Genomic DNA, 15,672 nt, shown 5'->3' with positions numbered 1-15,672 from the left:
GTGTCAATGTTAACTTATCGCAAGTATCAAGATACTTCATACAAAATCATAAAAAGTTAAACTTAGTAGCGTGATAGGGCAAATATATAATTAAACAAGAGATTATATCGAAAAATAAGTAAATTGTTAGATTCATTGAACAATTATTTTTGTATTAAAACAACAGCCGTTTGTTTCTTTACTATTTAAACCCTCGTACATATAATACAAAACATTCATAGATATTCTACAAGAAAGGGACTTAAATAGACATAATGCGATTGAATACAACCATTCGACTGCCTAACACGATTGACCAATAATTAATAAATAATATGTCCAATTGGACAGTCCACCTTTCTTTACACATGTACTTACCAGAACACCAATATCCTTGTTACGAAAAATCTGTGAATATTCGATCACAGTCGACTGATTGAAATGCACATATTCAGTAGCGGAGCTGTCGTTCAACCATACCGCAAAACCGAAACCACTATTAGACGATATACTGCTATGTGATACGTTACGATTGCCACCTGTAACGGTGATATTAACACCGTCCCCTTGATTAAACGAAATACGACTGTCGGTGATGTTGACATCCATTGCGCCACCTAATACGTGAACACCGGCCACGTGTTCATTATTCGATACTGAAGTCTCATGAATGTATAAGGCGGATCTAAGCTTCTCTGCGACAATACCGCGGCCATTATTGCCTGCTATCGTACTGCCAGTTACATTGAGATCATACGTTTTTTCTGCGAAAAAAAGAAACGACAACATTAAGTATCGATGTAATTTGAGAAGAACTTGTTATCTAACAAGGAACTCTCGCAAATCTAAAGATTTTGATAAAATTAAAATATTATTTTAGAAAGAAGTCAAAGTCACAATTTCCGGTTTGCGAGGTTTTCTTATTATAAGATAGTGCGTAAAGTTCTTTGACTTACTATAACCTGACGACAATCGCACAAACACAATAGTGTCTGTTCGAGCTTCAGCTACAAATTTTATGAAGAGATACTGACTCGTCGAAGTTACACTTTGCGGTAATGTTCCATTTCTGACCTTAACTTTAGCCAAGGGTTTTTCCATCCCACGCATATCATCGTACACTTCCACAACGGCGCTGTCGTTTCTGTCGGTTCGCATTTGCAAAAAATGCAGCGTCAGAACATGCCCCGGCGTTGTAAAGATAAGCTGTGAATATTATTAATAACTTAAGAGTTTAACTAGGCTCTGTAATATAAATATAAATTTAACATATATAAGATAGGCAATAAGAGCCAAATCGCGGATGACAGTGCGTTATTCTAAACGAAACTAAATTTTTTCGTTAGAATTAAATACCTGTGCACTTTCGGATCTATATTTTTCTCTCGCATTTATTTCTTTAGGGGGAATAGGGGGTACATGGAATTAAAAATCTCTTGTAGAGATTATTCCAATTTTATATCTTGGCCGTGTCCAAGTAAAATTTGGTGCCTTGTGCACAGGTAATTCTAACGAAAAAATTTAGTTTCGTTTAGAATAACGCACTGTCATCCGCGATTTGGCTCTTATTGCCTATCTTATATATGTTAAATTTATATTTATATTACAGAGCCTAGTTCAACTCTTAATTTATACACGCTGGCTTAAAGGCGTTTATTTACCAACATTAATATATATAACAGAGAAAAGTATAGAATCGAAAGGATCTGAATAGCTCAGTTGGAAGAGCAGTCGCCCGGCAAGCGAAAGGTCTCGGGTTCGATTCCCGATTCTGCGACTTTCGGATCTATATTTTTCTCTCGCATTTATTTCTTTAGGGGGAATAGGGGGTACATGGAATTAAAAATCTCTTGTAGAGATTATTCCAATTTTATATCTTGGCCGTGTCCAAGTAAAATTTGGTGCCTTGGGCACAGGTATTTAATTCTAACGAAAAAATTTAGTTTCGTTTAGAATAACGCACTGTCATCCGCGATTTGGCTCTTATTGCCTATCTTATATATGTTAAATTTATATTATTAATAACGTTTAACATTATCGCTTCATTATTGAGATTTCGAGATGCGAAAGCACAATCTATTGATCCTACTGATAGAGATTAAGTATAATAATGCTCACTTGTGGACATTGTTTTATATGGGCATATTTATTCTGTTCCATGGATATAATGACAGGAAAGGTTTGACTAGTCGTCATAGGAAAGGTGCACAGATCAAATACGTCGGTACGATCCAACTTATCGTCCGGTCGTTCATCCGAGTGCACATACTTTATTCCATCCGCTCCATTTTCAAGTATCGTACAATCATTGATATTCGTCATACCGGACGAACTATTTACATAAATCCCGTAACCTATAACATAAGTGTACAAACTATAAGTGTACAAAACAATATTTTAATCAATATAATTTCCAAAGAAATAGAAGATACAAAAGATATTAAAGGGCTAATAAGACGCAACAAAATTGTTTTTAAATTCCTCTTTAATTATTTTAAAATGTTTTAATCCTTTCTTTGGATCCTTTTTTTGAATCTTCAGCAGATTGACTAAAAAAATTCAGATGAGTTATATATAATATCAGTGACTTAGTTTCTTGATCAATCTACTGAAGATGATTCGAAGAAAAAACCGAAACTTTCAAAATAATTAAAGCCATATATTTGCCTAATATTTGCTCCTAGTTCTTATTAGCCTTTTTATATCTAAATTTGGATTACAGCTTTTTCAATTTATTATTAAATACAAGATAAATAATAAAACAAGATAATGTTTTTTACCTCTATTATATTGCATGGTACAGTTGTTTATCATGACTGGTGCATCTGGTGAGGTAACATTGATACCTGTGTAGGCAGAATGAAGAACAGAAATCGACTCCATTATCGGTGGTACCCCTTTCACGTGAACTGCCGACGTTAGATTATATTCTCTTCCAGTCCCAGCATATCTATTTATTGGATCAAATATATTAGATCATTTGTATTCATATATTTTGTATATTGCTTAAATGTCCGTCGCGATATTTAGCTTGAAAATACTCACTCGATTACTGTGTTTCGCAAAATAGATTTCGAGTGACGCACATAAAGTGTATTCCCTTGAATTAGTGCTTTGTCATACAATGCATTCTCGAATCGTATTCCTCGCCAATGCTTAATCGCCTTGGTTGTACCATCGTGATGAGGCAGGCAAGAGATACCCAAGTCTGGATGATAATCTAAAATTGAATATCAATCTTTATTAATGGGTTCATATGGCATAACGTAAATTCTATCATCTCTATTTAACAACTGAAAAAAAAACACATGTAATCTTCACCACACATTTGATTTGACATTAAAATAATTTGCAACTTACCGCAAACACCAGCACCCAATTGTCTTTCTGACCAACGTTCGCAGTTCATCAGCGAAGGTTCGGTACCACGACAACTTGGTTCCTCGTAAAGAAGGCGCGGCTTGGAGGGCCATTGTCTATCGATCCAGGACCACCACTGTCCGCCCTGATAACCGAGTTGCCGACAAGCTGTCTCCAAATCTGCACGAGTCCAACTGCAATAAAATTTCTACGTAAAATATCTACATTGGGATCATCTTCATTGTTGTCGGTTGACAATTTTTTTGTTTGTTACGTACTTTCGCGAGTTTGTGCAAACGGAACGCCAGCTATCTCGATGAAAAAGCTGCAGTCTACCTGCTAACGGATTCGGACCGTCGACAAGACGTATCAAAGGTGATGTTTGAAGAGCTGGAACTTGCGTTTCCACTTCAGCCGCAGTCAAGAGAATCGGCGCGTGTGTTTCACCCTTTTAACATAAAACAAACGCCATTTATAATAATTACAAAAAAATAAATGAAATCTCTCCTCTTCCATTATATCATTATTATAATTTACTGTTATAATTACGGTTATAATTTACAGTACATCATTATTACAATTGATATACACGCAAAAACAAATATTTCTCGAAGAAAGATAGAATCAGAGCAACTGTAACACAAAAATTCAATTTTGTTTATTTCACTTTTGGTGTATTTAGTTGTAATCTTATGTTACGTATGCAATACATTATAGAAAAATAGAAAGGAAAGGAAATTTAATAATATTTGAAGAGCATTCTTTCTCTCCCAGATGAGAAATTCTTTCTTTTGTTTAATTTAACTTTTTAGTTTCCTCTTTTGTAAAACTTAAGTCGCACATTTTACGCCTCTACACAATTTTTACGTGCGAAAGATTCCAACTACGCTGTTTGATTCGTGCCAAGAGCGATGTCGAAGGTCTTGGCACTGTTGAGCTTTTAAGAGGATTATGTGAGGTCATAAGTTTAATCGTGCGGGGGCAAGAACCGCTGACCTGAGACGCATCATATGAGGCAAGTTCCACTTGACACTTTGCGCAGTGCTGATGGAATCATCTTAGTCTCGCCATTCGCCGAAAGTTAAACAAAGACAAACGAGGACGCAACCGGCAAGTGGAACGTACTTTTGAAGCATTTAAAAGCATGAAGAAACAGTACTGAATCGACCAAGATAGTGAGTGGTGCGGTCTGCAGGCTGTTCTTAATCATTCGATTAGTTACTTTCTGCAAACTAACCTTCCCGACACCGCCGGAAATGTGCGGTTGCAGCTAAGAAGTATCCATTCACAGGGATTAGAACAACTGCTTGTTCCTTCCTTTAACTCTCTTTGCCTTGCGAGAGTAATGAGTGAGATTATTCATTCTATAGATTACATATCAAAACCGAAAAACACGAGTGCGACTCGTAATTGCTATGAACAACATTCAACTAAATGTGCTAAAAATATTTTAATTTATTTTCTATAAATATATATATATATATATATATATATACATATATATATTAATTTAGTAATATTGATATTTATGATTTAGTTACATTAATGAAAATATATTTAAAAATATATCAATTTAGCATAATGTTTAGCAGCGCCAAATATTTTTTAATTAAAATATTTGGCGCTTAAATTTATTTTTTTTATTTGTATTAATTTTTAATTTAGTGTGTTTTATATTTTTTTTATTAAACTTTTCAGGATATATGGATATATGTAGTGAAATGGATGTTGTTTGTTCACATTTCCAAAGATTTTTTTATAATATATATTACATTGCAATTTAGATATTTTTTTTATTAAAATATTTTTTATAAATTTTTATTTTTAGTTGACAAATATTATTTACTTTGAAGCTATAGTGATCATTTACTATGATAATTTATATCCACGTTCTTTTATTTTCTTTAATTTCAAACATTGCATATATTTAAGATATTTTAATTTAATTTACCTTTTTAAATTTTAAACTTTTTATTACATAGCGCTGTGTGCTTATCTCTATCTGTAAAGTAAAATAATTGATTGCGTGTGCCCTCTTCTTTGTAAATTGTTACATAGTGCAACTTACAATTAAAATAGCAACAAAATAATACGTAATAATACCTGCAGCACGCATTAATACGTAGACAAACGCGCTATGAATACCATTTTGTATAATACACCAATAACGCAACAATAAACGATACTCGCGTGTTCGTAGCGTTTCCGCTTAATCCGGCATTCTCCGCTCTTTGTACGAAGGGATCCCTTTCCTGTGTTACACACCCATAGCTTCGCATATTCATTCATGGTTACTTTTATTGAAAACTAAAACACAATGTCTTTTCGAAACTCTTCTTTTAGTTTGATTCTTTGATTATTAAAATAAACAAAAAAAATATTTTGCAATAATTGATATTAATTGTGCTGCTTACCATTTTCTTGGTAAATATAATTATAAACTGAAAAAGTTATCTTATATATATATATATATATATATATATATGTATATATATATACAGAATGACCTATATAAAATGTTACAAGCTGTTACACTCTTCACCACTGCTACAGATATTAATTTGAATTTTTTTTAATCAAATGGGACAAAATGTCTGAAAATTTGATGGATAAAAAATCAAACGTAATCGTGACACACGTTATTAAATAATTGATTTCATGGTATTAAATAATTTAAAATTATAAGTTATATGAAAAATAATTATGTACAAAAGTTGCATTATTTCGAGGATTTATTACATATCATTCACGTATAAATATACATAGTGTGTAAATTTGTTTTTATAAGTGAAGACATTTAAAATTTGAAAGTCAACTTCGATTTTCTAAATATTTTTCAGTTTTGAAACTATCAAAGTGTTAATGTAAAGATTCGTTAATTGTAACATTTTGTATAAAAAATTATGTAGGTTTAAACGCGGATTTGGATTTTATTTTAAATGAATAAAATAAAGGATATGAATATTCAACTTTAATCAAATGAAGTTTAATTATATAAGTATAGATGCGCGTATACAGTTTCCTTTATTTCGCGTGATTCGCCAGGAGATTTTCGAGCAGCTTGTCTACGCAAGAACACGTCTTTTCTCTTTCGCGGGAAACGGTCTTCTGACTTCCTTCTCTCCGAAATTGTCAACAGTCTTTTATTTTCGGTTAACATACGCGGATTATTCGAGAAGGTCGCCGTAGCAGTTACCTGCTGATTTTCGCTCGCAATAACAAGGCTATTGTCTCGACAACGAACAACACAACACGCTCAAATAACAGGGGATATAATAAAATTTAGACAAATAACCTGTTTCGACAACACGCATGACGAGACATAAACATGTCGGTAGGATATACTTATTTTATATTAACGGTAAAACTTCTTAATTCCTACAATTATAAGGTTAAAATAACCAAAGAAAAATAACAAAAAATAAAAAAACAAACAACTATACATTTTCTTTACACCAATTAATTCGTTTAATTAGTTTAGGGATAAAAATATTAAGATAAAATTATCCAAAAATTAAATATTTTATGAGATATTATGTATATTTTATATCAAAATATGCCAGATTAGAAGCTATAAAATATCTCGCCAATAATTCAACTTTTGGCTATCTTATCTTTATAATTTTGTTATGCAGAATATTACCAAGAATCTATTTACACAAAACACAAAATAGAAAAGTTCCATTTAAATAATCGAAGTTGACTTTGAAATAAGAAAAATTTATGCACTATGTAACGATCCCCTAAAAGTAATGCTACAAAAGTATTTTTATATATAACTATTTTTTTCGTACGACTTATAATTATAAGTTTTTCGAAGTTAGATGTCCCACCCTGTATATGTATATGCTATATACTATAATATATGCTATATATAGCTATATGTAGCTTGTTTATTTTCTTCTACAAATGTGACTTGATGTTTATAAAACATTTTCAATATATATGTATATTTCGAGAAATAATTTAAATATGAAATAAAATATTTTAATTAACTTATGGAAATGAAAATATCCCAAGAAAAAAATTATTTACGATTATGTCATCAATTATCAAACATTATTTTAGTGTTCGGTGGTATTCAATTACTGTCAGTGTTTCGATGACAATTACTTTTTATTTTCACATTAAATCATAAAAGCTCGTAAAAGTTACTAGAAACTACTTATTGTTAGATGGCTCGCTCGTTGACGATATAAGTCAACAATAATCCACAACGTGCATCCAACCATTCGATAATTATGATGATCATATACTGGAAGAATGAATTGAAAACAAAAGGAAACGATAAACATAAAATTACTACATATATATGGGAAAGGATTTATTTATACAAATAAAAGTATGCGTATTTAAAATGCGCATGAGGTTAATCTATTATTTTCAAAAGATAAAAGAAGGTATAAAAGAAGATAAAAGTAGAATAAAGAAGAGAAAAGCATTCTTCTAACATTTATATAATTTTTGTTATATTAATAAAAATTTTTTCATATATTAATAAAACTTTCTTGTTTGATATATTTATGTTATGTACAGATTAATTAATAATGATTAATTATTTATTAATAGGATAATTTATTATTATACAATTTGTATATATATACAAACAAGCGGAAACTAAAAACAAACGTTTTTAAACTTTAAATCTTATATTTAAATAATTATATGAAAATTTCAAAAGAAAAATATACCTATAATTATGACTCACATTTCTTTTTATATACTCTGCGATCTATCCACCTCTCTACATGAATCTATATAAAACTACATGTATTTTTAAAACTTTGCTGATAACGCAACATGACATGACTTCAATTTCGTTATCTCGTTATCAGTTATAAGGGTGTCAACAATGTTATCGATTCTCAACGAAATGACCATATGTAATGAAGCTTTTAGCAATTTTAAGTGTAATGGATTATTATTAATAACAACATGTTTTATAAGAATTTTCTTAATGTCAAATCACAGTGTCAAAATTTTTCTGTAATTGCAATTCATAAAGTTTTCTGAGAACAGTTTATCTTTAAGTCGATCTCTCTTTCCTATATAATAACACGTGTACAGTTACGCTACGATGAGTCATGTTCATTCAACGTTAAATAGACACTTACTCTTCACACTTCGACATTCTTTGTAATTTTATAAGAATGCTGTCTAATTAATAAGCATGAATAATTATCATTTTACGTGAATAATTATATAATTTCAAATGAGAAATATGTTTATCAGCTCTCAATATTAAGAATATATATGATATTTTAAATCGGCCAATAGAGCCCAAGCCGAAAAATTATATAATTATTGATGTATCCTATATGTATGCAATAAAAGTTATCCAATTTCTATAACATATTATATCGGTCTTTTATATATATATATATATATATATATATATATATATATATATTTAATATGTACAATACATTTATAAAGTCTTATCGAGTTTAATAGTTTTTTAATAGAGAGTGAATGTTTATATGTTGAACTGGTTTTGTGATATTTTATTATAATTTATGTTTAATAAAAAAACTTGTAGGCAGATACAATCGAAAAAAAAAATATTGAGACAAGTTGCTAAATCGGGACTTTCGTTATATCTACGTTTTTTTTAAGTACGGAAAATAGACAAATTTATTAAAAATATAAAATCTTGAACTGTAAGATTTATTTAATTATTTGGAATTGTACGAGAAAAATTTATGTCCTGTGCACACAATTAATTAGTTTCAATGAAAATTAATTTTTCTTTGAAAATGACTCATCACTATCTGTCTCTTTCTTTCTCTAGTAAGGTATTCCCGGGTATCCCATGTATTGTAATTTCAATCTGTTGTTTAAATATATATTTTACATTAACTGCCTACTAAAATATAATAAAGTTCGTTTTATTTATTTATTTTAGGATATTTAGGATTATTTTATTAATTATAATAGGATAAATTTAAATATATATATATATATATATATATATATATATATTTTTATTTATCTTCAAATTTTGCTTAAATAGATAAGAACGACTTTTGAAAAAAATGTCATCTTACAATTAATGTCGAATATTAATTTCCATATAAATATTGTATTACTTATATCAAAATAGAGATATGTTTGACATTAATGATATACAAGAAAAAATCTTTCACTTTTATTCTCATCTCGAGAATGCCATCATCCTACTTTCTCCAAGAAAGCATGTTCTCTTACCTTTTATTTTTAGAAAAAAGGTCAATTTTTTATTATTGCATAGATACACGACTATGTGTTTCAGAAACGTTTCACAAATGTTTCTTCAAAATGTTTCATGACCGACTCTCGAAAACACGTTTTTTATTAGTTAAAATGTCCACTCGAAAAATATGTTAAGAGAAACGTTCATTTTCGAGTTTAAGAAACGGTCAGATATCATTTTTTTTACCGTTTTATACTTTATTCTTTAAAAAGTTTGCAATAATAATATGTCAGCTCCTAAATCATATTGTGTAATAATTTTTGCAACACTCATATATTTTCCGCAATGTTAATATAACATTTATAAAATATTACAGAATTTTTCTTCTTTATTTTCTTCATTTATTTGAGCATTTATTTGTCCCATTTTTGAATAATCAGTTTAATATTTGAATTCCCTGTTAGAGAAGAGTATCAAAAAAGTTAAACTGACAAAAATAATTGATTTTAATAACTACTTTTTGCACGCTTTATATAATTCTCGTGTAATGCAGCTCAATATTGGAATATTTATTTTATTCCAATATTTTAGCAATATTTCGTCCCATACAGCACAGATTATTGCAATTATATTGCAGCAACGTTGCAATGTTGCAAGTTGCAATGCAACATTATAAAGACATTGCAGAGATATAGGTGCACAAAATTCCAGCACACTTGTAGCAACATGACATTAATATTTCGGAAATATTGCATGTAATCCAAATTCTATAATTTATATATTGTAATATATATAAATTAACTACAACGTATTTTCATTAATGATTTATTTACATTTATATACCTGTATATGCAACATTAGTTTATGGTTGCAATAACAATGCATTATTGCAAATTCATAACATTGCAATATTGTTGTAATATTTTGTTGCAATCTTCCAAAAAGCGGACATTTTAACATTGCTACAATTCAACAGCAATGTAGCAACATTTTGCAGTGAATTTGCAATATTGCAATATTGCGGTGAAAAATTGTTGTAATATTTTTGCAATCTATCGGTGCTGTATGGGGTGATGTGGAGGTGTAATTTAAACGGGAAAAAAAATATATACTAACCTTTGAACTTATGATACCGCGAACGGTGATGCCGATCATCGGAGCGAAGCGAATCTCCACACCAGGTTCTATGACGAGCTTGCCGTCTCTTTCGATGAACAAATCCTCGCGCAGCAAATAAGGACTCTTCGATATCGGCAGTATCCTTTCACCCCGAACAACGCGACCACCGTGCAATTCATGTAGACCGCCATTATTGCTCATCACGCTATTGTTCAGCAGCACAGTCGGTTCCGTATAATAAATGGACGTTTGTTCATATCTGTCGTCTAACCGGACTCCGGTTATGACGGCCAGAATCGGCAGCGAAATGCCTAACCAATGCATTTTTCGGCGCATACTTCTGTCGTCAAGTGGTTCGAATCATCGGTTTATTATATGTCACTGTATAGAATTTATCAAAGAGACGTAGCCTGCCTCTTTGTTGTCCTTTATTCGCTATCGGCGAGCGGGAAAAGTCTCAAACAATTAACATTGGGATAAAATTGGCGTCATTACAATATTTCATCGTGCGATTTCTCGATATTACACGTATAAATGAACACATATTCCAATTGAGCATTATACGACCAGGTATACACAGTAGAACGATCCGTGACAGGCACTCATGTCGAGATCAAGTTTTTGCTTCACGCAAGGAATCATCCAGTCTTATCGCCGACTAATCCTTGATGTGTCATTCGACGATCCGTATGCGTTAGACATCTTTCTGTTTGCTCACTATCGCGTAATTATGTTATATTTTCACACTGAGTATAAACTTAGACACGAGCTTCGAAGGCATATATTATCTGTATAAAGGAACATTTGATGCTCGTTCGTATCTTCGTGATAAATAAAACTGTCTCTCTAAAAAAACAATTAGTAAATTGTCAGAATGTTGATTTCTTAAACCAGTATTGGATTAACATAACAATGAAATAAAAATTAAAAAATGCCTTGTGCAAAAGAAGAAAAAAAGAAAAAACTTGTGAAAAAGAAGAGAGAGCAAACTTACGAAAAATAGATAATTAAATCTATTTTATATCATCTACGCTATCTTTTATTATTATGATAATTTATGAAAATTGAAGAAAACTTTCAAGTAATAATTCTAAATTAATCCTAATATATATATATATATATATATATATATATAACTTTTAATAGATTTAAAATCAATTTCTTTTTATATAGTTGCTACTTCAATTCAATCTTATTTTTTAAATAATTTCTCACTTTGATATTGGATATTTTATTAATAAATCTAAATTTCACATTTTATAAAAATCGATTAGAAATTTAATTAAAACTAGATTTTATTATCCATTTTTATCTTTAGAAATTTTCCAAATTTTTCCTTTAATTGCTTATAGCTTAGATATTATCTAGATTTCTCATCTTTGTATTCAAGAAAAGTTGCAGAAAAAACAAAAAAAATAAATAATTGTTACAAATATATGATTTCTGTTCAGAACTATTTTAACAATTTATTATTCTGCACTCTTCACACAATAAAGAAAATATTAAAAACAGGAATAAATATTAAGCATTAAGCCTATTGCACAATACAAAAGTACAGGAAATTGTATAATAGAGAATAGAAAATATTCGCCAATAGAAGCAGATAAATATATATATTAGCACATAGTAATCTATATTATTACTTGTTCTTATTGTGATGAATATTTTCTATTCCCTGTTCCTATTGCTTGTACTTTTGTTTTGTGCAATAAATCTAACACTTAATTTTTATTCAGCCAACATTTATCTATCGTGCACAAAAGCTTACTCGGTTTGTTATTTTTCATACTTCGCACAAAGAGTCGCAGAATATAATGAATCTTCTTTGAATTTTAAATGCGAAAGGAACATTCTTCCTGGTAACGTTAGTTGTCTTTAAATTCTCACGAGTTTTTTTATCATATATTGTTATATATCTATATACGGGGTGTCTGATATAAAGTGCATGTTACATCAAAAGTATACAAGTAGATGTCATTATCTGGAGACGATTTTTCCTCAGCAAAAATGTCGAGCAAGGCTATCATTTTTTGGATGTTCTCAATTTTTGTCATCATGTATCTTTATAACTAAACCTTAAATTAAAATATTATTAAAGTAAACTCTACTTAAAATTAATAGAAGAATGTGGTTTTGTTAATATTTTATTTCCACAAGGTTTAGTTTGCGAAAAACCCTTTATTTTCAATAGCTTATAACTCGAAAATTATTGATGCCTCAATATTTTTGCTGAGGAAAAATTATCTCCAAATAACAAGATCTACTTGTATATTTTCGGTACGACACTTTGGGTCGAATACCCTGATATATTGGGTTTTTTTTATTTCTTCAGCCCTAATAGTTACAATAAGGCGCTATTAAAAGGAGCATATTCTTCTTTTTTTTTTTTAACTTGGTCTAAAAAACCTTCCAATTATAACCCGTCTCTTTCCCTTTCTCTCTTTATAGATTATATATATATAGTGTATATCCGTTAATATCACTTCGTGCTCTTCGCATGTGTGTGAACGCGTCGTGTGAATCGCGACATGACGCTATGCAGCAAAAGAAGGAATAAGAAATGAAAATCACCTTCCGCAACACTTGCACTATTCGCGATCACCCTAAGACGCGGAATTCGAATTCTAGCGGTAACTTTTTTATGCGCGAGGAAACAAACGAACAACGAACTGGAAGCGTAACGCCGCCGTTATTCGCGCTCCGAATCCCTCTCGTTTTTCATCACAAACGAATATACCGCGGTCATTTTTTTTTCTTTTCGGAGCAGCCGTTACTGCAGGTACGCGTCAAGATTGATTCGAAAACCGAATCGCCCGAAGTATAATCCCGCGTCACTCAGAGATCCCCCCCTCCTGCCCCTCTCTTAGATCACCAAACGGCAAACGACGCCGATCGATGGATCGTATCAAGGATCTTATTAAATCTCCTTGTCGTAAGAAGCAGCGACGCGACGCGATCGGCGAAAAAAAACCGGCACTCGCCTGCAGACACGGCTCTAGATCCGAATTGTGGGCGCGGTTTTGTACGCACTCTGTGCGTACGTAACGTACACGAGTTCCCTGTCACGATCGTTCCCTTGCGCAATTCGTTGCCGTCCCGTACTAAAGTACTACGATCACTAAACCGCGATCGCCGTGGTACACTCACTGTCGCTGGTAGCGCGCTGACGCTACACCTACTACGAATCGAGCTATAGAATGAGTCACGTGATGCACCCGAGCACGTACGTACGTCACGCAGCTTGTGAAACAGGTGAGTCTCTCCCAACTATACTGGGTGCTCCGGAAATATTAATGTCTATTTTTTGCTGTAATTTATTCTTGAACTCTTGAAACATCTCCGTAATTTTTCACGTCTTCATAATTTTTCATTTTTCGGAATAAAAAATTAATTTATTCCTTTCTCTCATCTTTAAATTCCTAAAAAATTTTATGTTAGCAGAATTTTAATTTGAGAAGTTTAGAATTATTAGATATGAAATTAAGAATTATAAATTAAAAAATTAAATTAAAAATGATAAAGACGCAGTAAACGATATTTTCTTTCTGCGTTTTTATTACGAAAAGTTCTAAAAGAAATTATGATTAAAAGCGAACAGCTGATGATTCTGGAGCATCTTATACATACATATATGCTGCAGCATCGCATTATCGTTTATCAAGAGATGTCCGTAAATCTATGAAAGAACCTTTCAAAAGGAATTTTCAGCTTTTGTTCTTTTAGAAAACAAGCAAGAAATTTTCCATTGGCATGATTCATCAAAATATTTAATCAAATATTTATCGACCGGAAAAATTAATATTTCAGAAATGTTCATGCGAAATTTATTACAAAACTTTGGAAATTTGTTAATGATTAGAAGATATAAAAAATATAAGATTGCCCAATTTTATTTAAATATTTTAATTATTATATTTTTTTGTAAGAAGATATTGATGTAAAATTATGAAAATATCTAAAAAAAACGTTGAAAATTCGATTGAAACATTTCAAAAATTCTAAAAATCCAAATACATATAATTCAATAAATACATATATAATTAATATACAAAATATAATCTCTCATGTATGTTTTTTTGTTTGTATATTTAATCTTTGTCCGTATTGAAGGAAAAATAAAAGAATAATTAGAAAAATAATTTGTACATTATTTTTTTAGAACAAATGAAGAAATGAGAAAAAAATACCCATATAAAATATGATTATATATTGTATAATGTATATATATAGGTATATATGAAATTTTGTATCACTTCTTCAAATTACACTATCTCTAAAAAAATCAATTCGAAAATTTTTTTAAATAATTTTTCAATTAATTATTTTTCTTATTATTTTTCCTATACATACAAACAGCAGTTATACAAGAGAAAAGAAAAATATATAGAAATATATTATATTTTATATATAATTATATATTATTTAGATTAGTTAAATTGAATTATATATACCTAAGTATATAAACTTATTTGTTCACGAATTTTTAGTTACTTATTGTCAATTAGTCAAGTCATCATCTGTTCGAACAGATCTTTTCAAAAGTGTAAATTATTATTGTATCAGCAAAAAAGAAGGGGGAGAACTATAAAAATACAGGAATTGTAATTATCGATTAAGTCGGCAAATTGGCGACACAAACCAAACAGGATCTGCATTTCTCAGGCATTTAAATGGTGATGTATACATATTATTGATATGTATGTTTAATATGATTAATTAATTCTTTCGTTTATTGTTATGTATTTTTTTTACATTAAAATTTTGATTAGAGATAAAATAGATATAAAATTAGATATAAAAAGCTACTATTAATAAAAGATCAAAAATGTAATTAATTGTTTTTTTTCAATTTAATTTCTGTTTGATATTTGAAACAAGCCCAAACTGAAATTCGGGCTATATTAAATTAATTTGAATCAATAGAATAAATGGAAAAACATTATCTGTTTACCACCTACTTGAAGTACAAAAGAGAAATTTAGTTTTATATAAATTATCTCGAATTTCATAAATTAAATTTAATTACTTTTATAATTTATTTT

The 15,672-nt window shown here is 30.1% G+C and overlaps 1 protein-coding gene across 2 annotated transcripts in view; it reads right to left on the bottom strand.

Moving 5' to 3' along the window:
- The window catches only part of bark (C-type lectin domain-containing protein bark beetle), a 30,747-nt gene extending 16,955 nt beyond the window's left edge, over positions 1–13,792 (bottom strand). Inside the window, exons 1-9 of one of the 2 annotated variants that reach the window (XM_029307820.2) lie at positions 13,202–13,792; positions 10,628–11,476; positions 3,618–3,787; positions 3,340–3,533; positions 3,025–3,199; positions 2,760–2,929; positions 2,098–2,333; positions 936–1,185; positions 358–743 (exon numbers count right to left, since the gene is read on the bottom strand). In XM_029307820.2, coding sequence (XP_029163653.2) covers positions 358–743; positions 936–1,185; positions 2,098–2,333; positions 2,760–2,929; positions 3,025–3,199; positions 3,340–3,533; positions 3,618–3,787; positions 10,628–10,966 — 1,920 coding nt within the window. In that variant the 5' untranslated portion in view covers positions 10,967–11,476; positions 13,202–13,792. The remainder of the gene's footprint in view (positions 1–357; positions 744–935; positions 1,186–2,097; positions 2,334–2,759; positions 2,930–3,024; positions 3,200–3,339; positions 3,534–3,617; positions 3,788–10,627; positions 11,477–13,201) is intronic. The other variant, XM_085489565.1, reaches the window with a different exon arrangement.
- Between the last annotated feature and the right edge of the window lie 1,880 nt (positions 13,793–15,672).

This window comes from Nylanderia fulva, unplaced genomic scaffold (assembly GCF_048542155.1).
Source record: "Nylanderia fulva isolate GAGA-0341 unplaced genomic scaffold, ASM4854215v1 Scaffold88, whole genome shotgun sequence".
NCBI classification, from domain to species: domain Eukaryota; kingdom Metazoa; phylum Arthropoda; class Insecta; order Hymenoptera; family Formicidae; genus Nylanderia; species Nylanderia fulva.
The sequence above is the reverse complement of the archived record's forward strand: the minus strand, read 5'-3'. Positions and strand labels throughout refer to the sequence as shown.